Source organism: Tamandua tetradactyla, chromosome 1 (assembly GCF_023851605.1).
Source record: "Tamandua tetradactyla isolate mTamTet1 chromosome 1, mTamTet1.pri, whole genome shotgun sequence".
Classification (NCBI taxonomy): domain Eukaryota; kingdom Metazoa; phylum Chordata; class Mammalia; order Pilosa; family Myrmecophagidae; genus Tamandua; species Tamandua tetradactyla.
The window spans coordinates 7,173,472-7,200,420 of NC_135327.1; the positions used below are offsets into that span (position 1 = coordinate 7,173,472).

The 26,949-nt window shown below is 36.6% G+C and overlaps 1 protein-coding gene across 4 annotated transcripts in view; it reads right to left on the minus strand.

Annotated features, from left to right (window-relative positions):
* The window catches only part of STK4 (serine/threonine kinase 4), a 153,704-nt gene extending 127,109 nt beyond the window's left edge, over window positions 1–26,595 (minus strand). For 2 of the 4 annotated variants that reach the window (XM_077167990.1, XM_077168003.1), the window contains exons 1-5: window positions 26,484–26,595; window positions 21,940–22,020; window positions 15,884–16,012; window positions 13,794–13,908; window positions 7,025–7,189 (exon numbers count right to left, since the gene is read on the minus strand). In XM_077167990.1, coding sequence (XP_077024105.1) covers window positions 7,025–7,189; window positions 13,794–13,908; window positions 15,884–16,012; window positions 21,940–22,020; window positions 26,484–26,518 — 525 coding nt within the window. In that variant the 5' untranslated portion in view covers window positions 26,519–26,595. Of the gene's footprint in view, window positions 1–7,024; window positions 7,190–13,793; window positions 13,909–15,883; window positions 16,013–21,939; window positions 22,021–25,297; window positions 25,386–26,483 lie in introns of those variants that run through there. The other 2 variants (XM_077167985.1, XM_077167995.1) reach the window with 2 other exon arrangements.
* Window positions 26,596–26,949: the final 354 nt, after the last annotated feature.

Below are 26,949 nucleotides of genomic sequence, written 5' to 3' on the forward strand. Positions count from 1 at the left end.
TTCCTGCTTTGGCTGGCGAGCCTCTCCTGTGGAGTTCGCCCAGACCCTCCATCAGAATCATCAGCTTCACACCCTGCCCTGCAGATTTTGGACTCTAAGTTCCCATGGTTATTTGAGACACTTTTATACATTTTATATTTATGAATATTTCCTGCTGATTCTGTTTCTCTAGAGAACCCTAACTAACACACTAACTTAACTGCTTAGTCATTTCCTTAGCTCTGAAATTTTGAATTTGTTTTCAAATGGTGGTAGTCAAACTTGTTTTATAGAATTATTTCAATTAAAAATGGATACTTTAAAAAAATGGATACTTTGATAGCCAGACATTTTTTGAAAATTGAAAGTAATGAGGGGACACTAACCCAACCAAATCTGGATTACAAAGCCAAATAAGTCCAGAAACAGACTGTGGCATAGATAAGATTTCAATATATAATTAAAATGTTATTTCAAATCAGGGGGCAAAGAATGGATACACACATACACACAAAAGACAACAAACCAAAAATGCACGCATAAGAAGGTTTTGGGCATCTACTTAGTCATTTATAAAACTACGCTTACATTCCTACCTTGTATTCAAGAAAATAAATTCAAATACATTGAAATTTTAATACAAAGGACAAAACCCAAAATACTACTAGCACAAAGAACAGACGAACAGTTTTAGAAGACAAAAACATGACATCAAAGGCAGGTACCATAAAATAAAAGGTAGATTTTTGTGTGTATAATATTTGAAAACGTGTATATTCAAAAAATAAACCTTAATCAAAATAAAAAGACAAACAGCACACTAGGAAAAGATATTTCAATATATATAACAAAGAATTAACACCTTTAACATATAAATGCTTTCAGTCTGGTTTATCTTTTCATAACAAATACATATTTTTAAAGGTCTACATTTGATTAGAAAAATTGGCAAAATAATAAACAAGATAAATAAATAAATAAAAAGAAACACTGGCAAACAAGATGAAGTTATTTTACAGGAGAAGAATTACAAATAGCCAATAATCAAATACAAATATATTTAATTGCTTTGAAAATGGTAAGGAAAATACAATTTATTGACACTTGGTATTGGTAAATATGAGGGAAAATGGACACAGTTATCATCGTTATATATTGCAAGTGGAAGCAAAAATTGTTCCCTTGTAGAAAAAATTTGGCAATATGCATCAAAAGACTTAAAATTTCATATTTTCGGACCCAGATTCCAACATTAAGAAATTATACTAAGGAAATACTCGAGGAAGTGTCGAAAAGTTTAGATGCAAGGATGTTTATCAGATTTTATGTTTATGATGGTAGGAACACTATAAGCAACCTAAATGGGTACTCAAAATCCAACTGATAACAAATGAGTTTAGTAAATCCTTATACATATGACACATCTTTATGATGAAATACCCATTTTGGCATCAGAAATATTGTAGATTTTAGGGTAAAAATAACAGATTGAACAAATACTTTTGTTTTTGCTCCCTCCCAAAACCCACTAAACAAATACTAGAAGGATTTCTTTTAAGGAATAAATTTACAAGAACAAAAAAAGAAAAGGGAAAAGCCACAGCTACAAAATTTCAGAAGCTAGAAAGCAGATGAACAAGTGATAGACTAAACAGACCATGAAAAGTAAATCCCAAGTCAGTGGTTGGGAAATTTAACCTGATTTTTAACATCAACTCCTCCAAAGGCTTAAAACTGGTAGCACTGGGAATGCGAGTAAGACAGGAGGAGAAAGACTGGGGCTGGTATGAAACCAGAAGGAAAGTTAGAGGATAAACACTGAGACAGTATAACATAGGAATGCCTAGAGTGAACAATGATGGTGATTAAATGCACAAATAAAAAACTTTTTGCATAAGGGAGAACAAACAAAAATCAACACTGTAAGTTGTTGAAAATAGATGGTATATAGCAAAAAGTACAATCAATGCATATAGTCAACAGTAACATTGTATTATGCTTCTACTGAATGTAACAAAGGCATTATGCCAAAACTAAATGTCAGCAGGCGGTATGGGGGCCAGTGGGATGGAGTGGGGCAGTGTATGGGGGAGGGGTATGGATTTTTTGTGGAAGAAAAGGAAATGTCTTCATATAGATTATGGTATGGAAGGCATGTCTATATACTTAGGTTAGGGATTGTACGATGTGTAATTAAAACTCTTTTAAAAAGAACAGAAAGAAACAAGTGCTAGAGAAAATGTGGAGAAAGAGATGCACCTATTCACTGTTGGCAGGGAAACAGAGAAATGCAGCCCCTTGAAGGGCAGTGTGGTGGTTCCACAGGAGGTTAGGGGTGAGGTTGCCATATGATCCTGAAACCCCCTTGCTCAGCATATACTTGGAGTAACTGACAGTGCAGACACGAATGCACATTTGCACACTGGTGGTTACGGTGGCAGTGTTTGCGATCCACGATGGATGGAGGTGGCCTAAGGGTACAACAACTGAGGAACGGAAAGGGGAACTGTGCCGTATACTGACAATGGACTACTGAGCGGCCGCAAGAAGGAATGAAGTTTTGAGCATGCAACCTAGGTGAACAAACCTTAAGGACTGTATGTTGACTGAAAATGTCAGAAACAAAAAGACAAATATTATCATGCCTCACTCATATGGACTAACTATAATATAAAACTCAGTGAACTGAATCAAGAGCATGGGTTATTAGGAAGGTCTACTGTAAAGGTACCTAGACTGTAAGCTCTTACAGGAGTCACATATATTCAGGAGTTGTAACTGTTAATTCTAAATTCTGAGATACTGAGCTGTTTGTTTATAACATGATCATTCCCAGAAACTGAGTATTTATGTGACACCTGAGACTCAGAGTTAGAGCTCTGAAGCTATGAAAGTTAGCAGTACCCCATAAAGGAACTGTTTAAAAAGTTGAAAAAGGGATCAGACCTCAACTAGAGATATGAAGCAAGCTGATCTGGATAGGACTAGATTAGAATACAGGGTAAAGGATGATACTGTCCATATTTTAAAACTTCAACTTCTGTGTGAGACCAAAGGGAGAGATGTTTATTTGGTGCAAAATTTATATTTTGGGTAGCACATTACCTAATTTAACTTACACAGTTCAGTTTAGTTGAACATCATCAGTGTATGGAATCTTGAATAGGGCGTGAGATTTTGTTGGTTTGCTCAGGTTAATGTGATGTCCCAATATATTCCACAGTAATTTGGGCAGTGAATAAAGAAGTATTTGCAAAGTCCCCTTGGTGGACTGGAGAGAAAGGAGGAAATATTCAGTCTCTCCATCTGGAGTATTTCTATATTCTCGCAAGCAGCAGGGACAACTAAACCAATAGGCCTAGCCCTCGACCTTGGGGTTTGCCCCTATGAAACTTATTGCTGCAAAGGATAGGCTAAGCCTACTTAAAATTATGCCAAAACGTTACCCCCAGAGAACCTCTTTTATTGCTCAGATGTGGCTTCTCTCTCTAAGCCAACTCAGCAGGTGAACTTGTTGCCCTCTCCCCTACGTGGGACATGACATCCAGGGGTGGAAGTCTCCCTGGTGACGTGGGAAATGACTCCCAGGGATGAATCTGGCCCTGGCACCGTGAGATCAACAATTCCATCCTGACCAAAGGGGGAAAAGAAGTGTAACTAATAAAGTATCAGTGGCAGAGAGAGTTCAAATAGAGACAAGAGCTATTCTGGAGGTTGCTCTTACACAAGCTTCAATTAGACATTGCTACCTATCATAACCTGCCAAACCCCAACCAGGACCATTCCAGCCAATCCTAAAGAACACCTAGGACAATATATAAGATTCCACAAGGCTTCCATGCACTGGGGTAACTTTTCAGAAAACAACAACACCCAGATGGGTTCCTGGACCAGATAAGTCCTGATACCTAGAGGGGCCAGCTTCTCCAGAACATCAGATAGTTCCATCTCCCTACCCCATATTAGTGACAGACACTACCAAAATGAAAAAGTTAGAATGGCCATAGTCCAAACACCCCTAAAGAGAGGTACGGAAAGATCAAAGGTGATGACAGAGTTATACAGAGAAGATAAGAGTTAACAAATGAATATGATTGGTGAATCATTAAATTGATATCTGTTTTATTCTCCAGTATCTTAGAGCAGCTAGAAGTAAAAACCTAAAATTGTGGAATTGTAACCCATGTCAAACTCTGAAATATGTTCTACAACTAATTGTGGTGCTGTACTTTGAAAGTTATTGCTTTTTTGCATATATGTTGTTTTTCACACACAAAAAAAGAAAAAAGTCTATTGTGATGATAAAAAAATATTTATTTCTTCTAGCTTCCTATATTCTGGAGTAGCTAGAAGGAAAAATCTGAGAGGATCATATGGTAACCCATGTCAAACTCTGGGATCTGTCCAGTAACTACTTGTTGAAGAGTGCTTTGAAAACTATTGCTTTTTTACTTCTTTGCTTGGTATATATGTTATACTATACGATTTAAAAAGTTAAAAAAACAACAATACAAAGCTATAGTAATTAAGACCGTGTGGATCAGGCATAAGGATAAACATATATTTCAATGGAATAGAATTGAGAGTCTAAGGAATAATCCTACTTATGGTCAATTGATTTTTCACGAGGGCCAACACAATTTTAGGGAAAAATAATAGTCTCTTCAATAACTGATACTGAAACAACTGGATATCCGTGCCAAAAAAAAACAATTTGAGGTGGAACTCTACCTCACACCATATACAAAAATGTTGAACCACACACCTAAATGTCAAACTTGAAACTATAACTCAAAGTTTTATATAGGTATAAATCTCTGTAAGCTTAGATGAGGCAATGTATTCTCTGATATGACACCAAAAGCACAAGCAACAACAACAAAAAAATAGATAAGTTGAACTGCATTAAAATTAAAAACTTATGCTTCCAAGGACCCATTAAGAAACTGAAAAAGCCCACAACATGGGAGAAAATATTTGTAAGTCATATGCATGATAAAGGACTTAGATCGAGTATATATAAAGAACACTTAGAACCTAACAACAAAAAGACAAATTACCCAACTAAAAAATGGGTAAAGGATTTGAACAGACACTTCTCCAAAGAAGATATACAAATGGCCTATAAGCTCATGAAAAGATGCTCAAACTCATTAGTTATTAGGGAAGTGCAAATCAAAACTAAACTGAGATATCTCTTCACACCCACTGGAATGGCTAGAATCTAAAAGACAGAAAATAAGTGTGGATAAAGTTTAACTCCTGTACACTGTTGGTGGGAATGTAAACGTCAGAGCCACTTTGGTAAGCCATCTGGCAGTTCCTCAAAAAGATAAATACAGAATTACCATATGATTCAGCAATATTATGTGCCACATGAAAACACATTCACACAAAGTATGTACATGAATTTCTTAGCAGAATTATCCATTTTGGAAACAACCCAAATGTCCATTGACTAATGAATGGATGAACACAGTGTGATATATCCATACAATGGAATGTTATTCAGCCATAAAAAGGGAAGAAGAACTGATACATGCCATTAACTTGGAGGAACCTTGAAAATGCTACACTGAAGGAAAAAAAAACAGAAACAAAAGATCACAGATGATTCTATTGATAAGAAATGTCCATAGTAGGCAAATCCACAAACACAGAAGGTTAGATTAGTAGTTTGTCCGCGCTGGGGAAAGAAGACAATGGAATGACTGCTAATGGATATGGAATTTATTTTGGGGATGATGAAAATATTCTGGAATTAGATAAGGTTGCACAATATTGTGAATATACTAAAAACACTAAATTATACATTTTAAAAGAGAAAAAAAACTCTGTAACTATAGGCATTTTAGCAATAAGAACAACATAAGTTATTTTTCAGTAATCAATTATTAATTAATGTAACTGGTATTCTTATTTCTTTTATTTTTATTTTTTGCAGGGCCAGGCACTGGGAATCGAACCCGAGTCTCCAGCATGGAAGGTTGAGAATTCCACCACTGAGCCATAGTCACACTACCCTTAATTTTTTAATTACAGCGTTCTGTACAGCACTACAAGATATAGTTTGTGGTTTGGTTTTATTATCAAGACTGTAGTTTAGATAATATTGCTTGGTACTGTTTCCTTTTGTGTTAAAAATCTTTTAGCTGGCCCAAAAACCATAATATTGAATAAGCTTCTGAATTTTTTTTTAAACATCAAAGCAATTTCTGTGCTGATGCAATACATATGAGACTCCCTGGCATGTCCCAGACAAAATTAAAAAATTAAAACTGTACATAATACCAGCTTTAACATACATATGTTTGTGTTGGGGTGAGTGTGTGTCTATTTTACCATCTAAGAAAACCACTTGATATCTGTCGCTGTGAATTTTAGGATATACCTGTCCAGAACATTTTCTATTTTTTCTCTATATATACTTTCATATATATATTTTCTTATTTTACAGAATCAGATAATTTTACTTCCTGTTTTGAAATGTGCTTTTCACTGCCATGCACCAGTGAGGTAGAAGGAGAATTGAGAGTGTCACATCCTGGAAGCAAGCAAGGAGAGCATTTTCAGTAACTATCTGGTACTGCCTGGAGGTTGAACAAGATGATATTATGTCTTATACAAGGAAAGGAGTTCGGATTTTAAATTTTTTCCTTTTTTTAATGTGATAATGTAAGTCCACTAGAATTTAAACTTCTACTCTATCATTTCTTCCTTTAGTTTTCATATTTACTAAAGTTAAACTAAGCATGCACATAGTTTAAAGAGTCAATTATGAATGGCAGGCAGTTATTCACAATATTGTGAATGTAACCAATATCACTTAACTGTACACACAAAAATTATTAAAAATCAACTAAGTGTCCTGAACCCCAGCAAAGGATCTAAAATAATCTGCCAGCTCTTTTGTAACCTATTAGTAGATTCTATGGTTTTTCGCTAATACAATTAAGGAAATCATTTTACTTTTAAAATACAAGTAAGATGAACTGGTTTCAAGAGAGAGCTAAAAGTTATCAACACAAGAAACATTTTTACTTACTGTGAGTTGACCCGCTACTCCAAAATCTGCAAGTTTTGCATGTCCTTCTGTATTAAGCAAAATATTTCCGGCTTTGATATCTCGGTGGATTTTCCTCATAAAATGAAGGTATTCCAGTCCCTTAAGTGTGGATTGAAGTATTGTAGCTATTTCATCTTCTGTCAACTATAAAAAGAATGAAAAGTTCAAATTCTATCAGTTTACATGAGCACATTAGAAACAAAGAGATCCTAACTCCTTTATTTCTTCAAATATAAACACAAGGTATTATTGAACCTGTGAACATTTGACAGTCCCATATTGATATAATACCATCAATATGAAGACCACGCCCAAAGTTACATTTCCAGCCCAGTTCTCTCCTTAAACATCAGATTTATGTATCTACCCACTCAATAGCTCCACTTAAACACCTAACAAGCATTGTTTTTAATGTTTAAAAACATGTCAAAATCGGGCGGGCCATGGTGGCTCAGCAGGCAGAGTTCTTGCCTGCCATGCTGGGGACCCGGGTTCGATTCCCGGTGCCTGCTCATGCAAAAACAAAAAAAACCATGTCAAAATCAAATTCTTTTATTTCCACTACCATTCAACCCTTCCTATTCACATCCAACCAACCTAACCCTGTCCCACAGTCTTCCCTTCTCAATGAAAAGAAATTTCTTTCAGTTTCCTTCACAAAAGCCTTGAGGCCATCCTTGACTCTTCTCTATCTTTAAAATATGTCCAAATTATCCTGGATCAAGCTACCATGTCTGGCTTGAACTACAGCAATAATCTCCTACTTGGTCTCTCTGTCTCCACCCTTGACCCTCAATAGTGTATTTTCTATACAGAAGTCATAATGAACCTTTTAAAAATGAAATCTATATCTATTCAAAGGCTTCCAGTGCCTTTCTAAGACACTCAAAATAAAAGGCAATCCTCACGCAGGCCTTACATGATCCAGCTGCTGGCTCCGTCTCACTTCATCTTCCACTAATCTCCACTCTGCTCACTCGGCTTCAGCCACAGTGGCTTTCCTGCTGTTCCTCCAGCAAGATCTACTCCAAGCACATGCCCCCCTTTAGGCTCCTCATCTGCTGTTCTCTTTGCCTAGAACATTCATGATCCAGCTATCTGTACAACTTGCTCCTTACTTCACTGCTACCCAAATATCACCTCATGAAAAACCCAAGGTCTTCCCTAGCTCCCCTCCAACCTAGATTCCTTTATCCTACCTTATTTTCCTCACAGCATTATCATCATCTGACACTTTATGCATTCTCTATATACCCCATTTATGTTGTCTTCCTTATTAGAACATTAGCATTAGAAAACATCTGTGATTTGTTTATATACCCTGCACTAAGAAAGCCACCTGGCACACAGAAGGTGCCAAAAAATTGTTAAATGACAATAAATGAAAGAGACTGACATAGAGTATTTGATCAGTCCAACGTTGACTTTATGTAGATCTAACTCCAGTCCTAAACAAACTCAATCTATCAACAAACTCTCAGTCAGTCTCCCTTAGGACAAATAGCTCACATTTAGAAGGGAGTATAGTGTGGTACAAAAAGTATGAGATTTGGGATTAGAAAGATCTAGCTTCTACTCGTGGCTCTACTTTCTAGCTGTGTGACTTAAGCAAGTTATTGAACTTCTCTGAGTTTCAGTTTCTCCATCTATGATACAGGAATAATATCACCTTTCTTCAAGAGTGTTATGAAAATCAAATGGTATAAGGCATATAAGAATACATGTGGTTCAATACCACTATATTATCAATCAACAAATATTTAATAAGCACCTATTTAAGCCAGGCATAATGCTAATAATATTAAAAATAGCTAACAATTACTAAGTGTTTATATTAAGCACTATTTTTGCAATCTCATGTAATCTTATTTAATTATAAGAACCAAATGAGGTAGGTACTATTCTTATCGTCACTATTATAGTAAAGGAAACTGAGGTACAGGAACGTTAAGTAACTTGCCAAAAGTCACTGAGCTAATAAGTGACAAAGTATCCACTAAAAACCCAAGCAAACATTATTGGGGAGGTAATAGGCCAGAGTTTGGGGTACATTCTGTGGCCAAAGAGAAAACTTCATGTCTTGACTTACTGACTTCTTATTCTAATCAGCTGAGCCAACTGGTTAAAACAGCACTGCCTCACAGAAATAAAATGCAAGCAAAGATTTAAGTTAAAATTTTCTAGCAGCCACCTTCAAAAAAGAAAAATGAATTCTAATAATTTATCTCACTTAGCTATATATATCTAGAATATTATCATTCCAACATGTGCTCAATATAAAAAATTTTTAATTTTTTTTGCAATAAGTATTCAAAATCTGGTATGTACTTTATACTTACAGCACATCTCAATTTGGATTAGCCATATTTCAAGTATTCAATAACTGCATGTGGCTACTAGCTATTTTGCTGGACAGTGCAGAGTCAAAACATTTAAATGTGACACAGTAATTTGTAGTATTAAAATCGACCCCTCCTAGGAGTAACCCCCAGGAGAGCCTCTTTTGTTGCTCGGATGTGGCCTCTCTTTCCAGCCAACACAACAAGCAAACTCACCACCCTCCCCCTGTCTATGTGGGACATGACTCCCAGGGGTGTGGACCTTCCTGGCAACGTGGGACAGAGATCCTAGAATGAGTTGGGACTCAGCATCAAGGGATTGAGAAAACCTTTTCAACCAAAAGGGGGAAGAGTGAAATGAGACAAAGTGTTAATGGCTGAGAGATTCCAAACAGAGCCGAGAGGTTACCCTGGAGGTTATTCTTATGCATTAAGTAGATATTACCTTGTTATTCAATATGTAATGGAGAGGCTGGAGGGAACTGCCTGGAAATGTAGAGCTGTGTTCCAGTAGCCATGTTTCTTGATGATGATTGTATAATGATATGGCTTTCACAATGTGACTGTGTGATTGCGAAAACTTTGTGTCTGATGTTCCTTTTATCTACCTTGTCAACAGACGAGTAGACCATGTGGAGTGAAAATAAAAATAGGGGGAACAAATGTTAAAATAAATTTAGTTTGAAATGCTAGTGATCAATGAAAGGGAGGGGTAAGGGGTATGGTATGTATAATTTTTTTTTTCTGTTTTCGTTTTATTTGTTTTTCTGTTGTCTTTTTATGTCTTTTTTTGAATTGATGCAAATGTTCTGAGAAATGATCACCATGATGATGAATATGCAACTATGTGATGATATTGTGAATTACTGATTATATATGTAGAATGGAATGATTACGTTAAGAATGCTTGTGTTTCTTTCTTGTCATATTTTTTTAATTTAAAAATTAATTTAAAAAATTAAAAAAAAAAAAATTGGCCCTTAATGGAGTTTGCTCATATGAAACTCATCCCTGCAAAGGATAGGGTAAGCCTACTTAAAATTAAGCCTAAGAATCACTCCCAAGAGAACCTCTTTTGTTGCTCAGATGTGTCCTCTCTCTCTCTTCACCAACATGACAAGCAAACTCACAGCCCTCCCCCTGTCTACGTGGGACATGACTCCCAGGGGTGTGGACCTTCCTGGCAACGTGGGACAGAAATCCTACAATGAGCTGGGACTCAGCACCAAGGGATTGAGAAAACCTTCTCCACCAAAAGGGGGAAGAGAGAAATGAGACAAAATAAAACGTCAATGGCTCAGAGATTCCAAACAGAGTTGAGAGATTATCCTGGAAGTTATTCTTACACATTAAATAGATATCACGGTTTTAGTTAAGGTGTAATGGAGAGGCTGGAGGGAACTGCCTGAAAATGTAGAGCTGTGTTCCAGTAGTCATGTTTCTTGAAGATGATTGTATAGTGATATAGCTTTCAATGTGACTATGTGATTGTGAAAACCTGTGTCTGATGCTCCTTTTATTTACCTTATTGACAGACGAGTAAAACATACAGAATAAAAATAAATAATGGGAACAAATGTTAAAATAAATTTAGTAGATTGAAATGCTAGTGATCAATGAAAGTGCGGGATAAGGGGTATGGTATGTATGAATTTTTTCTGTTTTCTTTTTCTGAATTGATGTAAATGTTCTAAGAAATGATCATGATGATGAATATACAACTATGTGATGATATTGTGAATTACTGATTATATGTAGAATGAAATGATCATATGGTAAGAATGTTTGTGTTTGTATGTTTAATAAATAAAATAAATTAAAAAAAAAAGAAATCTATTGAGTAGAGCAGGCAACAGTGGCTCGGTGGCAGAGTTCTCACCTGCTGAGCCGGAGACCCAGGTTCAATTTCCAGAGCCTGCCTATGCAAAAAAAAAAAGCTTAAAAAAAAATCTATTGAGTACATGGAAATACTAGTGGTCAATGAGTGGAGGGGTAAGAGGTATGGTACATATGAGGTTTTTTCTTTTTATTTCTTTTTCTGGAGTGATACAAATGTTCTAAAAAATGATCATGGTGATGAATATACTACTATGTGATGACAGTGTGAGCCACTGATTGTATACCATGCACAGAATGTCTGTATGTTAAGAATGTTCATATTTGTATGTCATTTGGGTTTGATAATAAAAAATAAATTAAAAAAAAGAAAAAACCAGTCCTTAAGAGTTTAAAAGTACATAAATATAATAAAATAATATTATGATATCAAAAAACACCAAAAGCGTCATCGAAATTAACTTTGGGTTTTTTTTTTTCAATTTCTTAATTTTTTTTAAACATAACAACATATAAACATGAACATTCTTACCATATGATCATTCCATTCTTGGTATATAATGAATAACTCACAATATCATCACATAGCTGTATATATTCATCATCATGATTATTTCTTAGAGCACTTGCATCAATTCAGAAAAGAAATAAGAAAAAAGAAATTCATACATACCATACCCTCTACCCCTCCCCCTCACCAATCACTAGCATTTCAATCTACTAAATTTATTTTAACATTTGTTCCCCCTCTTATTTATTTCTTTTTAATCCATATGTTTTACTCATTTGTCCATAAGGTAGATAAAAGAAGCATCAGATACAAGGCTTTCATAAACACACAGTCACATTGTGAAAGCTATATCATTATACAATCATCTTCAAGAAACATGGCTACTGGAACACAGCTCTACCTTTTCAGGCACCTCTCTCCTGCCTCTCCATTAAATACACGAAACAAAATAACTTAATGCTGCATATAGGAAGCTCTGGAACCCAATCCTTAATTCAATAAATTATTCAAAGTTTTGAACTTTTAAAAATATATCCTTTTATTCCTACCTAAAGAACTTGCTATTTAATCAGGCAAACACATTAACTTTCAAAATGTAAATTAAGAAAAGGCTATAGTAATATGGATAATTCAAAGTTATAATTAAGTTTTTTAACATGCCCACTTTATAATTTGCATAGCACCTCACAATTTACAAAGTACATTCACAAAGCATTTAAATTAATTTTCATAATAATTTTGTAAATACTTAACAGGTATATTATTCCTATTTTTCTTATAAAGACAAAACCAAAAAAATCCTAAAGGCTAAGACTTCTGCTTCTACTCATATCCACACAGAAGCCAGTTACCTTTTAAAATGTAAATCAGAAGACTTAGTCGCTTGCTTAGAACTCAGCAATGACTTCCTCTTGGACTTGGAATAAAACTCTAATTCATTATCACGGCCTAAATAACCTAACAAAACCTGGCCCTGTTTAACTTCATCTCCTTCCGTCACAGTGGCCTTCTTACTGTTACTCCAACATGCCTAATTCATTTCAGCGGTGGAGTCTCTGTACTGGTTATTTTCCTACATAGAATGCTCTTTCCAAAGTCTTAGCTCCTTCCTGTCATTCAAGTCTTGCTTTAAATGTAACCTCCTGTGAGTGACCTTCCTTAACCATCCATGCTCAAGTAGCCTACCAGGTATTCTCTATCACTTTATCATCACTTCATCCTGACTTTCATTTTCTTCAAAGCAACGATCACTATCTGATATTTATTGTCTAGTTATCATTAATTTGCTTTTTGCTGCCCTATTAGAAAGTACACTATCATGAGAGCAGGGCTGTTGTCTGTTTTATTTACAACTGTATCCCTAGGGCCTAGAACAGTACTCTGGAAATATTTAGTGAGTAAATGAATAAAAACTTGAGGCAACCGAAGTTGGACAGGAACCCATGATTCCTAACTCCTACTCCAGCAATCAAAGTAACATCAAATAATCTTTCATAGTGAGATTATCTTTGATTAATAATAAAGCTATATTTCTGTATATCTGTCATGACAGTGCTTGCATCCTATTTGGTGTACTCAGCAAATAAACTTTCCATTTTAGACAAACAAAAAAAATAATGAAGCTAATTTCAGATTCTGAGTATAGAGGATGAAAAGGAAGATAATCAGTGAACATGCTGGGTGGGAGGAGAAATCCAAATTCAAATTTAAACCTTTAAAACACACTGCGGGTCAGTGCAACAGTGACACATGTCAGAATTCTCACCTCCCATGCCAGAGACCCGGGTTCGATTCCCAGAGCCTGCCCACGCCAAAAAACAAAAACTAAAACACAAACTCATTGCAGACTTGATAGTCATTTTTTCCGCAGTAAGAAATAAGCAGAGGTCTGGGTTGGTGTCTAAAATGTCATATCCAGGAGCAGTCAAAGAGCAAAGAGGGGGAAAGAACCAAGATAAAGGGGAAATTTGAAAAATGTGGTAGCAAAAGAATGCACATAAATGAAGACTCAGGGAAAAGAAGATGGCAGAAGAGATAGGACTGTGCTAGAGGGTAAACTTACTGTTTTATTTCGTAATCGAATGATATCAGACACAGAACCAGCCCCACAATACTCCATAACAATCCACAAGTCTGTGTTCTTAAAATAACTGCCATAATATTTGACTACATGAGGGCTAGAAAGAGAGAGAAAGATAATACAAATTAGTGGAATAGCTTTCAAATGCCTCTCTTAATTCAAATTAATAAAAATTAATTTCTCAGCTCAAAAGATCAATTATTCATATTCAGGGTTAAAAGGGCACCCTCCTGGTTAAAACATAAAATAAATTTTCTGGATGCTAATAAATAACAAAAGCACAAAAACGTTCATGTGATTTAATGCAGTATTTCTATTTTTACATTTACAAATTTATCCTAAGAAAAGAATAACAGCTGTACAAAATGAAACAGCATTATAGTGCTATTTATAAAATCAGATTTAGATGCCATCTAAAAGTTTAACATTAGGAAATCTATTAAAGAAATAATGATATAACCATATACTGGAATACCGCAAATCCATGAAAAATGTTACAGAAAAATATATAACATGAGAAGCTATCCTGTTTATAAAAAAAAGGTTACAAAATAACAGAATTGGTATAATCTCAAAAAGAAGTAGAAATTATTTATGTAAATGATTTTATTCTTTTAAATTATTTGCATTTTTCTAAGAAGTCATACGCATTTTGTAATAAAGGGAAAAAAAAATCACACTAGTAACTATTATAAAGAAAAAATAGTCAGTATCAGAGCTAGAATCGTAGGTTCAAGCCTAAAGAGAGGTACCAAATAAGAAATTTCAAAGAAAAATCAAGCCTTCCTTTAAAATTAAATAACTTCCCCTCCAAGAGCCACCAGCTTTAACTGGCTAGACTGTTATCAGGCCCAAAATGAAGATGCTAAAACCAACTCAGCTTCACTAAGTCTGAGTATTTCAAAGGCCCCTTCATCCTTGGGAAACATGTCAATGACAAGGACAGAAGAAGGACAAACACACACACACAATGAGTATTAGTGAAGAAATGGATAAATAAATCTGTTCGGAACAGAGCTCTTCAACAGTCTATTAAAAGTGGCAAAGCACCAATTTGCCAACTGGAATAGCTTTCATGATGTATCTTGCAGCGGAGAAAAGGAAAACTGCTGCCTTAATCCAGTCAATTTAATCAAGGAAAATGGGGATTTATCTAGTACACTTAGCTACAAAAATTGAAAGAAAAAAGGAAGGGAGGGAGAATAAGGACTGCATTTAAATAGTCTGTAAGACTTCAGGGCTCCTGGGTAAATTTGCTGGTAGGAAGCTCCACCTGCCTGATGTTGAAGTTATATAAATAGAAGGTACTAAATTGAACAGCCAACAAGATTCAGAAGACTGGATAAAGCCGTAACAGCAATACTTTATCATCTCTCTTCTAACTCCCTACAGTTGGCACTGACCCTTGGTTTGTATGTCTCTTAAGTTTAAACAGTGCTCAGGAAGCCTGCTCCATCACTGTGACCAACCCATGTTGTCACGGAATTTCAGAGCAAGTCACGTGTTTTTCTGTGGTTGCCTGCTGGCCTGATTTCCTGCTTACAGCATTCGACAAATCTTAGTTCCTCAAAAATAAAATACTAAACCAACCTCAGTTTGAAAAACTCTTTAAAATGTGAAAGAAGGAATAGTAATACATAATGATTCTCCTTTTGCAGATCTATCTGAAATTCCAAGGTTTCTAGAGCTAAAAATTATTTTATTTATCTCTTCTTAGCCATCTCTGCAGAAGTGCTGTCTCAATAGGAAGTAAAAGAGATCATTATCAAAAAAAAAAAAAGAAAAGAAAAAAAAGGCCAGCACCACTTTCTGGCTCTTCTTCCTAGTTTCTAAAAGGGCTAACTAGAAAAACAAAACAAAACACTATGCAAAAATGTAGAAAACATAAAAGACTGGCCACTAAAACACTCAAACTTTTTCATCATATTTTTCTCTAAGAACATGCAAGATGATTCTACTGAATTCTTCCTTCTGCAAATAACTAAGTAAAAGCATCTCTAGGAGTCAAACTTTAAATAATTACACAAAATTCAAAACCAGGTTCTCTCCAAAGTAACACCATGTGCCCTTACCTGTCACATTGCTGCATTATAGAGATTTCTTTGATTATCTCCTGCAGGTCTGATTCCACAGGAACTTGTTTAATAGCAACTATCTGACCAGTCTCTTTATGAATAGCTTTGTATACGCTGCCATAGGACCTATAATTGGGTGAAAAAGAACATTTGTAGAGTCAAAGCAAGCCAAGAGATCCAAGGTGGTTAAAAAAAAAAACAACACTCAGTTTATATCTGTAAGGGCTTAGTGCGTATATACCTAGCTACACATTCAAAACTGAAATAGCTGAAGAACTCTGGAAAATAACTGTCATCAAGAGAACTACCACAAAACTGCATTTTAAAAACTTTATATTTGAACTTTATTTAGTGTACTGCTATAAAATAAGTTATTACAGTAGCTGCCATGTATTACATACTACTATCCGCTATAAACTGTGCACCATCCCAGTTCATACTTAGAAATACAGTGAGGGGTCATTATTCCTAACTTACAAGTTACATATAATAGGGCTCAGAGAGGTTACATGACTTGCCCAAGATCACACAAGTGATGGTTAGATTTGAACCCAGGAGCATCTGAATACAAAGTCTGTGTTCTCTCCACACTATACTGGGGTACATTATGGAAATGGAAGTCTTTGTTTTTTTTTAATTTGCTATAGTACCACTAAGGTCTTTCAGTTCTTTCTCCTCCGATTTGCAATAGTACTTAAAATCTTATGGAAGCTAAGTAAAATCTAAGCTAGTATTAGGTGTGCAAAACACAATTTCTTTTTGCCTTCTACTCCATTCTCCCTTAAAAGCATATTCTTAAAATAAATAGATAAAACCCTTATGAAGCCATTCAGTCCAGGGTTACAAAAGCATTAGATTTAGAATTTAAACCCTAGGATTTTAGTCCTACTACATATTAGCTGTTCTTCACATAGTGATGCCTTCGCTGCACCTAATTTTCTCATCTGTAAAATGACAATACATACCAACAAGACAGCTGTGACAGTCAAATGATATTTCATCATCATTTTATATACATTACATATTCACTGAAATCCTGGGGACTCGCAATGAAATAATGCGTAAATTGCATTTCATCTTTTCCAAACACATCTGTTTTTTCATACTGCTTTGGTGAAAAAAAACATAAAGATAGTGCCACCTAATATGCCAAAGTGGCTGGATGTTCCAGCTGCCAAAATAATCCTCAAAAATGGTTTCAATGTGAAAATGACATTCCATTGGAATCCCTTTAATGGCAATTGGTTTGGGAATCCCAAAACGAGTTTAATGAGTCTTAAGTATTACATCAAGTACTTTTGTGGCCAGAGAAAGGCAACCACTAACCATATGAAGAAGACCCGACAGCTGCCCCGCTTCCCTGCTAAAATAACCCTGATGTTAGGATGGCAACATGCTTGGTCCCAGGAGATGAACCATGGTGATCCAAGTCGGTCACAGAACTCCTGTTCCCTCTGACCAGCAACTGAACTAGAAGGCCTATGATCTAGGTCTGGCCAATGAAATTTGAGGGAATTCTGCTGAACGGTTTCTGGGAAAGATTTTCTTCCTTGGCAAGAAAGAAATACACAAGAAGGCTTATTTCCACCTGCTACTTCTTTTCTTGCTTTGGTTACTGTCATGTCAAGCATGATGCTGGAGGCCAATACAGCCATCTTGAGACTATGAGAATTACAGAGATGCCAAACCATTGTTGAGCCAGTTAACCAATCCTAGACTTTCTCACCCCCAGATTTATTACTTGGCAAATACCTTTATCTGTTAGCCATTGTTGGTTGGATATTTTGTTACTTTCATCCAAAGGCACTCTTAATACACTAGATTCCTTGTGATGAAAATGTCTCAATTTCACCATCACTCTGGAATGAGTTTTGCTGGTAGATAATTCTTCATTGACTATAACTCTTCCTCTAGGACACTATTTTTCAACATCCATTTTTGCTGAGAAGTCTGCTCATTTTTTACAGACAACTCTCTTTCCACAGATTTTAAGATACCCTCTTTAACATTCTGCAAGTTCATTACAATACAATTTGAGGTTGATTTATTTGGCACTTCATGAACTTCTTCAATCTGAGGGCTTATGTCTTTCTTATTTGGAAAATTCTCAGTCTTATCTCTTTAATTATATCCTCTAATGTAGCTTTTCTAGTATCTCCTAGAATTCCTACAGGATCTAAATTCGACTCTTTAATCAGGCTGTCCTCTTGATTTCCAACTCTATATTCTCTGTGCTATATTCTGTGACCAGTCTCTTTTCTTTCAATTCACAAATTCTCTTTCAACCTATTGTTTATCTGATTTATTGGGCTTTTGATTAAACTTCAATGATTGTAGTTTTCATTGTTAAGATTCCCAACCTTGCATTTTTCATGGAATTAACTTTCCAGTTAAGTACTCTTGTTATAAAGATGTTATTGCTTCTATTTTATCTTTATAAAACAAACATACTGAACATATTTAAGCCCTTTTCAGATTGCTCCATTATTTCTATTTCTTTGGCTGTGACTTCTCCCATTTGTTAGGTCTACTAATCATCCCATGGAAGTAAATTTCCTCATATGGATTTCCTTTTTTCTTGAAGGATTTTCCTCTACACAATGCTAACAGCATGCTACACATGCTGTTTCTTCTCCCTAACAGGTGGTTTCATGGTTCCCTAAGTCCAGTCGTCTGGGTTGTATAACTTAAACCGGTCTTAGGAGTTTGGTGGTTTTATCACTAAAGATACCACACCTCAATGCAGTGTAGGCCCAATGTCAGACCAATACCTCTGTTTTTTCCCTAGGCCATAGGCAAACAGCACCTTCTAGTGATTAAACAAATTTATTTCAGCTTTAGTTCACAGATGGAGGGCCTCATCCTAACCAATAACTTTACACTGGAAGTCAAACACATCTCCTGACAAGGACAGTGTACGTCACTATCCCTGATCAACTGCTGGCTACGTATCTTTAAATTAAAAAACATAAAAAAGATTTTCACCCATTATTCTTCTGTGTTTGAAATAAAGGTCTCTAAATGTACTCACTAAGCAATCTTAAAAAGAAAACTTCCCATGCCTCTCTATGCCATCTTGATAGCAAAGAAATCTTATAGCTCATATATACTAAGGAGTCATGATTCCACACATGTCTAGTAATCTGGAATTTGAAGACTTCAGTAATCATGTTTGTAAATAGGTAAATCTCTTAAGACCTGATTTCCTACTACAAATACTAAGTGACTCAAATTTTAATTGACATGGAACAAAGATGGTGAGGAAGTGGGTATCACACAAACCATACAAGGCAAAGATACAATGTAAAAAAATGGAAATAATACAGTAACTGAAGCTAATCAAACCAGGTTCAAGTCTTAGTAATACCATTAACTAGCTATAAAATCATGGGCAAGTAACCTAGACTGTATGAGCCTCAATTTTCTCCTCTGAAAAAGGAGAACAATGATAAAAATACCTAGCTTATAAGATTGTTACAATAATTAGATGAAATAATAAATGAGACTTTGTAAATTACAAAGCACTAGGTATATACTAGTTTTTATCATCCTATGATACAAAGTTAAATGAGTCCATATGTAAAACTTTAGCTATACATAATAGAAGGAAAAAGGTGCTGAGCTCCAATGGAAAACACTTTCCAAGTGCTCTCCACTTATCCTGTCTGGAACAGACTGTGCCTCTATTCTGCCACAGATCCAGTTTCCTCAAAACATAGAATGGCTGAGTCTCCAAAATCCAAAACAATCCTTTAGCCAGAGCTTGTTTCACAGGACACAATTCAGGGAAAGTTCATCCCTTTTCCAGAACAAAGTAAGGATAGCATGGTAGTTTGCATTTAGAAAGGAAGTGCAGTTAAGGTCTTCCTCAGGATTTTGTTAGTTAAATGAAGCTTGCTCAGGTTCACTCAGTCCAAGTGACAGAAATATATGTATTTCTAGTATCTGGACAACAGCAAAAATATAATAAACCTAACTCTTTAATAAATGAGTAATATGGTTATAGCATGGGAAGAAATAGCCGAAGCTTGTTTTCTCCTTGGTGGTGCCATTATGGGAAAATTTCCAAGTTCCTTGATGAAAAAGTCCATGGATCTAAAACACAATTTAAAAAATCATAATTAGTTTAGTTTTCCTTACACCTATATTCCTGATATAATCTCTGCTTGAATATTTCTTTTGACATTCCCAAAACCAATCAACCCAAACAGATCTTCCAAAGTAACATCTAAGCATACTTTAAGTTTTAAGATTTAACTTTGATTTGACACAGTGAGATGTGATAAATGCCTTAGCTGACATACTTGAAAATAAAATAACTGTCATTCACTGAGCACTTACTGTGTACCAAGCACTATACTAAGTACTTTACCCCACTATCTCATGTACTATTCATCATAAACCTATGAGGTAGATACTATTATTATAGGTGAGGGAAGGGAGGCTTTGAAATATTAAACAATTGGCTCAAGTTCACATGCCTAATAAACAGTAAAGCAAGGATATGAACCCAGGTCTGTATAACTTCAAAGTCTATACTCTTACTACTGTAATATACTTTTACTAAAAGTAAAAAAAAAAATAAACAGTTACATAGTTAATATTTTTTTTGTCTTTATCTTATTCCAAGTATAACCTATAAATATTGTTAGTTTAAGGGCCATGTACTGACTGCGTGGAAATAGCAAGGATACCAAGCTAAAGATGAAAATAGCAGATGAGATATAAAAGACTATCATTTTCCATACCTTTAATGATGCCAGTCAATTTGCTGTCTTCAGATTCATCTTAGATTTGTATTTTAGCAGCACAGCTGGTGTCATCTTTTACTGCCCTTCTCTGCTTGATTCCAAAGACATTTTTCCAATTTATAAAAAGACAGTGACTAATGTTTTTTATAAGGAGGCAATCCATCAAAAACTATTGCATTTAATCCAGGATTGGGTTTAACATTATTGTGGATCTATATTAGGCATAAGTAACATTAAGTCCAAAAAATAATCTAACAACATAGCAGAGCTGATTTCAAAGAACATAAAGTAATTAAACAGTAGATATTTTTAAAAGTTAATATACCAGGTCTTCTCCTGAATCAGAAGTACCCTCAAGAAACAAACAAAAAAATACATAAACACATTTATTTGCCTATACATCATTAAAGTACCTCCAAAGGATACACAAGAAACTGCTACATTGGTTGCTTTGGGGTGGCTGAGAGATAGAGTTGGGAGGCAGATTTTTTACTGTAAATACACTTACCTTTTTTGAATTTTGAAACATATGAACTTATTACCCATTCACAAATTAATAACAACAAAAAAATTAATTAAGGAAGGGTGTCCCTAATATTTTAATGTCCTCATCATTACTGAAGAATGAGTAACTGCACAAAGATTAAATTGAAAGGATATGTAAAAGTACAAAAAAATTATGATGTAACTTTTATTGTTATCATGAAGATCAATGATGGCCATTGTCTATTATTAAATATCACTTCATCACTATTTCATAAACTCATTCATAAATCTGTGTTTCACGAAGTCTCTTTTTTTTTTTTTTTTTTCCCACGAAGTCTCTTGGATCCCAACTTGGGATTCTGGATCTCCTAGGAAGCTATAAAGGTGGTTGACAGTCCTAGACTAATTGATTATATTTCAAAAAGCTGCACTAACTACCATTGTTTTGTTTTTTACTAAACAATTATTGCCTAGCAATCAGAAGCTATGAGAAGAAATAAAAACGTCTGATTAATAAAAATAGAAAAATGAGTAATACCTTTAATGCAATACGTTAAAATCTTTCAAACCATGGATTCTACAAAAGCCCAGGAATCACTAAATCTGTCTGTAATAGTGATGGCAGAAGAAGGGAGGAGGGTGTTTCAAACTGTACATTTACTTTCACCCTACTCAGAGCTGTGCTGATATGTAACACTGCCTTTCCTTCCCCTCAGAGTTGAGAATTAGTGCCAAGAGAATGGCTCATCTCCTCGTGCTAGAGCACGGAAAAAAACTGGGAACTAACTAGTCTACCTATATTTTCTGTATACTCACCCTTCTCCAAGTTTCTCTAAGACATCAAACACTTCTTCTGGTTGTTTGGTTAGACTATCTTCATCCAACTTTTTCAGTTGCCTGTGAATGAAGAAGTATAAACATAAATATATTTCATTTGTTAGCAACTAGAACACGAAATACTTTATCTTACAATTAGCATCCTAGGAATTTATTTACAAAGTCTTCACTAGCAAGCAACAGTGAAACCAAGTGAAGAGACTTTTAAAGGAAGCTGAAGAGTTGTTCTATGGAAAGATTATACTTGTTCTGGGTCACCCTAATGAGCAAAATCAAGAGCAGAGGGTGGAGAGCTGCCAAGAATCAGATTTCAGTTCAACAGACGTCAGAATTTTCTACCAATAAAATAGCACAGAATGCCTTAAGAGGTCCCTAGTTCCCTATCACTGGAGAATTTAAACAGAAAATGAATCACACGTGGCTGAAATGCTACAGAGTGGATTTAAGCATGAGAGAGAATCTTTAAAGCCCACTTATATTAAGATTCTATGATTCAAATGACATAACTAACTTTTGGGAAAAGATGTGAAAAATAATAGGCACATGGAAGTTTCAAACTAGCTCACAAAAATCCTCCAATGAGCAGCCATGTACCTTTGACTAGTTTCAAAAAACAAAGGTAAAGGGCACCTTACAACCTCCAACAGTAATTCAAGATTTTTCTGTTTAAGCTAGATAATCATAACAAACATGGGAGGCATACAAACATACTTTTTTAAATTCTGGGATCTGTGAAAATCAAAGCCCAGAATAAGTACATCCAGTTTTTTTTTTATATTTATATTATTAATAGGCTTAAAGAAGGAGCTTGCTAAGGAATCTGTGTATGTGTGTATGTGTATGTGCCTCTTCTACACAATGGCTTCCTGAAACTGCAAAGGACAACAAAGAAAAGTGAAGTAGGGAAATGGTGAAACATGGAAGTAGTCACATTGTAGATTTCTTTGTAAAGAAGAAGGTTTAAACTAGTTGGATAATATCAATTCTGATAAGACTTGAATTAAAAACATATATGTACATATACACATACACACACAAATATGTAACTTCCTAGAGAAATAGCAAAACCAGAAGAGAAGGCAATAAAATCCGAACACATCAAGTATATCTACCAATAAGCATAGATCTTAAAAGGACAGTCTTACAGAATTTTATATCAAGGACTAGGTACTAGAGAAATGGAGAACTGCTCCAAGCAATAATTGCCTTAACCTCAAACTTAACAAAACAAAACGACCATGCTGACCTTTGAAAATCAAAAGGTCCAAAAAATTAAATTCCAATGATATCATAAAAACTCCTAGTTTCAAAACATAAAAGACTGATGTGAAACTACTCTTAAATTTCAGAACTGAAATTTCTATGAAATCATAAGTTAGAACGAACATGTCATAAGCCAGTCATTTAGTTTTTATTCCTTGTGTCTTGTGTGTTTTTTGAAGCCCTAAATTATAATTATATAAACAATGGACAATACCTCATTTCTTAAGTACGATTAAAGTTTTATAAACAGTTTATCTAAAGGCAGATTCATGTGTTCCTTTGAATGTTGACTCTTTGTGGTCACAAAAAGCAAAACTCACTATTTCAACTACTACAGAGACCACAGCATAACAAAGGAAACTGCCACTGCCACGAGAGAAATAGCTGCAAGCCTCCAATAATACACTGACAGACAAACTTTATATGACTGCTCAGAATCCATTTAAAAAAAAATCCAAGTGGCTTTTTGTTAGTGTGTTTTTGGTCTAGGGTTATTTAAAACAACTTGAACTCAGGGGACCGTTATATCTCTGGTGCCTGGTAACCAAAAGGTGACCAATAGATGTTTACTAAATGGACTGAGTGTAATGATGGGAATCATAACCTTTATCAACAAGCTGTGAGTTTTCAAAATAAAACAGAACTTCATCTAAAAAAGTATTACTGGATTATCAATTAATAAGATTTCTAAAAAAAAATACTTTGATAAGTGAATCAATGTAATTTCCTACCATGAGTCTAAGTAATATTACCCAAACAGCCCAATTGTGAAGATGCAGCTGCCTCAATAGGGACTTCCCAGGTACTAGGCAGTTTCGATGTTGGCTCATAAACGATAGCGGTCTGGCCAGCACAGTCTCCATGGGCCAGATACGGCTGGGTGGTCCTCTCCTAAGTCAGAAGGCTTCGTGGGTGCCCAGCATCCCAGGAAAACTCTCTACACCATCCATCAAACCATCATTATTTAATGGTAACTCACCTTTAAAAATCATTAATTCCTATATAGGACAATAACTTTCAATCTGCCATCATTCACTCAGACACATGCAAATGTCAAACTTTGAACACAAAAAGCATTTCCTGCCTTGGGGTTGCTACCCCTTGCCTGCAATGCATACCTTCTGAATCTCCGAAAAGACCCCTTTCCAAACACAAATAAGGGTGTTTGAGAAGTAGTCACTCACAAGTTTGGCTAATACTCAAACCTCTACCTCCCATCTTAGATCTCCTGTAAGGGGTATTTTATTTATGTACACCTATCCTTCTTTCCACAAAGAATTTGATGTCGGTTACAACAAATATACAAAATTAACTAACAATTTTTATAAATGACAATAAAATGTAGCTACTGCAAATTAGGCACTCCACTGGTTATGATAAGCAGGAAAGTGCCAATCAATCAAGAACTCAGTCCTGCAACGCTCTTCTGTTGCATTTTTGATAATTTTTTTTTAATCCAAAAGATACAGGAATGGACATAGTGATCAGCACTGATGTCAAAAAGCAATAGGCTTACTCCTTTGCCCAAGATTACACAACACAAAGCAGAGTAGAAATTCAGATTCCTAATCCTTTTTCAATTAAGCCAAGGCCTCACTGACTCAAGGAAGAGAAAGAGCACACACATTTCAGAAAAAAATACATATAACCAGTATACAATAATAAATGGATTGCTACCATGCTATAGCAAATATCTGCTAACATAAGGCTTGTGAAACAAGGGTATTTCCGGAGGGGCAGCAGAGTGAGGCAGTTAAAAGCTCTGACTTTGCACTAGGTTGCCTCGATTAAAACCCCAGCTCGACCACTGACTGCAGGACCTCGGGCAATCACTAATCCCTCCATGCCTCAGTTTTATCATTTATAAAACAGAGAGCTAGGGATATCCACCTCACAGAATTGTAATAAGGATCAAATGAATTAGTAATAAATTGAACCATACGAAATTTCCATTTTTATAGGTCAAAAATCATCAAATGTCAGCAATTTCATACAGTCCACACAAGTATAAGGGGGTAAGAATCATCCTTATAACAGCACACTACGCTAGAGAGAATTATGAATCCATCCCAACCATTTATTTGCCTTCTGCAATGTTTGTGCACTTCGATCGACCCCAAGACTCCAGCCCATGCTGTCAATCCCTTTCTTTCACCTCTTCACTGGCCCACCCACTCAGCACTTCCTACTTTAGCGCTCCTTATGCTACAGGAAGTCAGAGGTCTCTACCAAATAAAAGCTAACTACAGCGCACCTCAGAAAAGCATGGCTCTTTCAGTCTCTACTCCCCACTTTTCTCTAGATACAGGAGAGTGGCATAAGACCCTGTGTCCACAGAGCAAATCAATAATAAAACTGCAACCAGACCCAAGATGTTAGACTTGATCAGTCACCTCCCTGATGTTGGCCTAAAACAATCCAAGTATCTCTAAGATCTGGAGCTGATAGTCACAAAACAGTAGAGGCCTGAGAAGAGCACAGTCAGACCAGATCCAGAGACCCGGACCCAGATCAAAAAGGGAAACAATTAGAACTGTGTCTCAACTCTTCTGGGCTTCACACTGCTCATCTTGAAAAGATCCTCTTATTTCCTAATCTATCTCCCAAAGTGGGGTTTGAAGGGATGAAGAGGATGTGAGGAAAATTAGGAAAGCACTCTGGATCTGAGGAATGACTGATGCCGTCATCACCCTAAAGTGGGGACAGGACACCACTAAGAGCATCCCTCTTGCTAGACTTTTCTTCACACTTCAGACTTAGGCGCAAGCTTTTCCCCTCAACATAGCTCCGACACGCGACTCCCCAGGTGGGACTCTCTCCCCTCCCTTAGAAAGTCCACCCGGTCTTCCCCTCCGCTGGTACCTTTAGAAAGATTCCTCAGAGGTTCGCATCCCACTTCAGTACCTCCACCACCACCACCAACCCCAATCCCAGTTAAGTCCCTTCTTAGCTAGCCTTCCCCAAGTGGTCCCCGCCCTCAGCAGGTGCTCCAGTCAGCGAGATTCCACCCCCTTTCCCAAGAGGTCCCCCACAAGTGCTCTCCCTGGCCAGTCCCACGTTTCTCCCCTTCGACGGGCGGGCCCCTCCGCCGAACCCCAGCCCCCAGAGATCCCCCACTCAGCGGGTGCCCCCATCAGTCCAGTCGCTTCACCCCCGCAGATCCCATCTCTCCCGGGCTTCCACACAGCCGTCTCCCTTCAGTCAGCTCCCACCTTTTCCCTGCCCCCCAGGACCCTTCCTCTCGGCCAGTGCCCCCTCACCGGCGCGGCGGGTTCCTCAGCTGCACCGTCTCCATGGCGTTGCCGGCAGCCGCCCGAGCCCGCTCACAGCTCCATCCTCCCCCCGGGCCGCCTCGAGCCCGCCCCGCAGACCCTCCCACACTTCCGCTTTCCGCCCCTACCGGAAGTAGCGCGCCGCGCGCGAGCCGGGCGGAGCCGCCGAGGCCCAGGCCGGAGAAGCCGGGCGTGGGTCACGTGGCGCTGGCCTGAGTCACGTGGCGGAGCTGGGGGCGGGGGGACCCTCTAACCGAGTCCTTTTGTCGCGCAGCTCGGGCTCCAGTCTGGGACCTCATCTCTGTCCGGGGCTGGCCCCCCATTTCTCAGACGGAGATATTGAGGCTTTTTGCGAAGCGCCGACTGGTTAAGAACTGTCGGTTCTTAACAACCCAAGTTCTACGCGCGTTGTGGGCAGCGTTCCTCCAGGAGTGCCTGAAAAGGTTTATGCTCC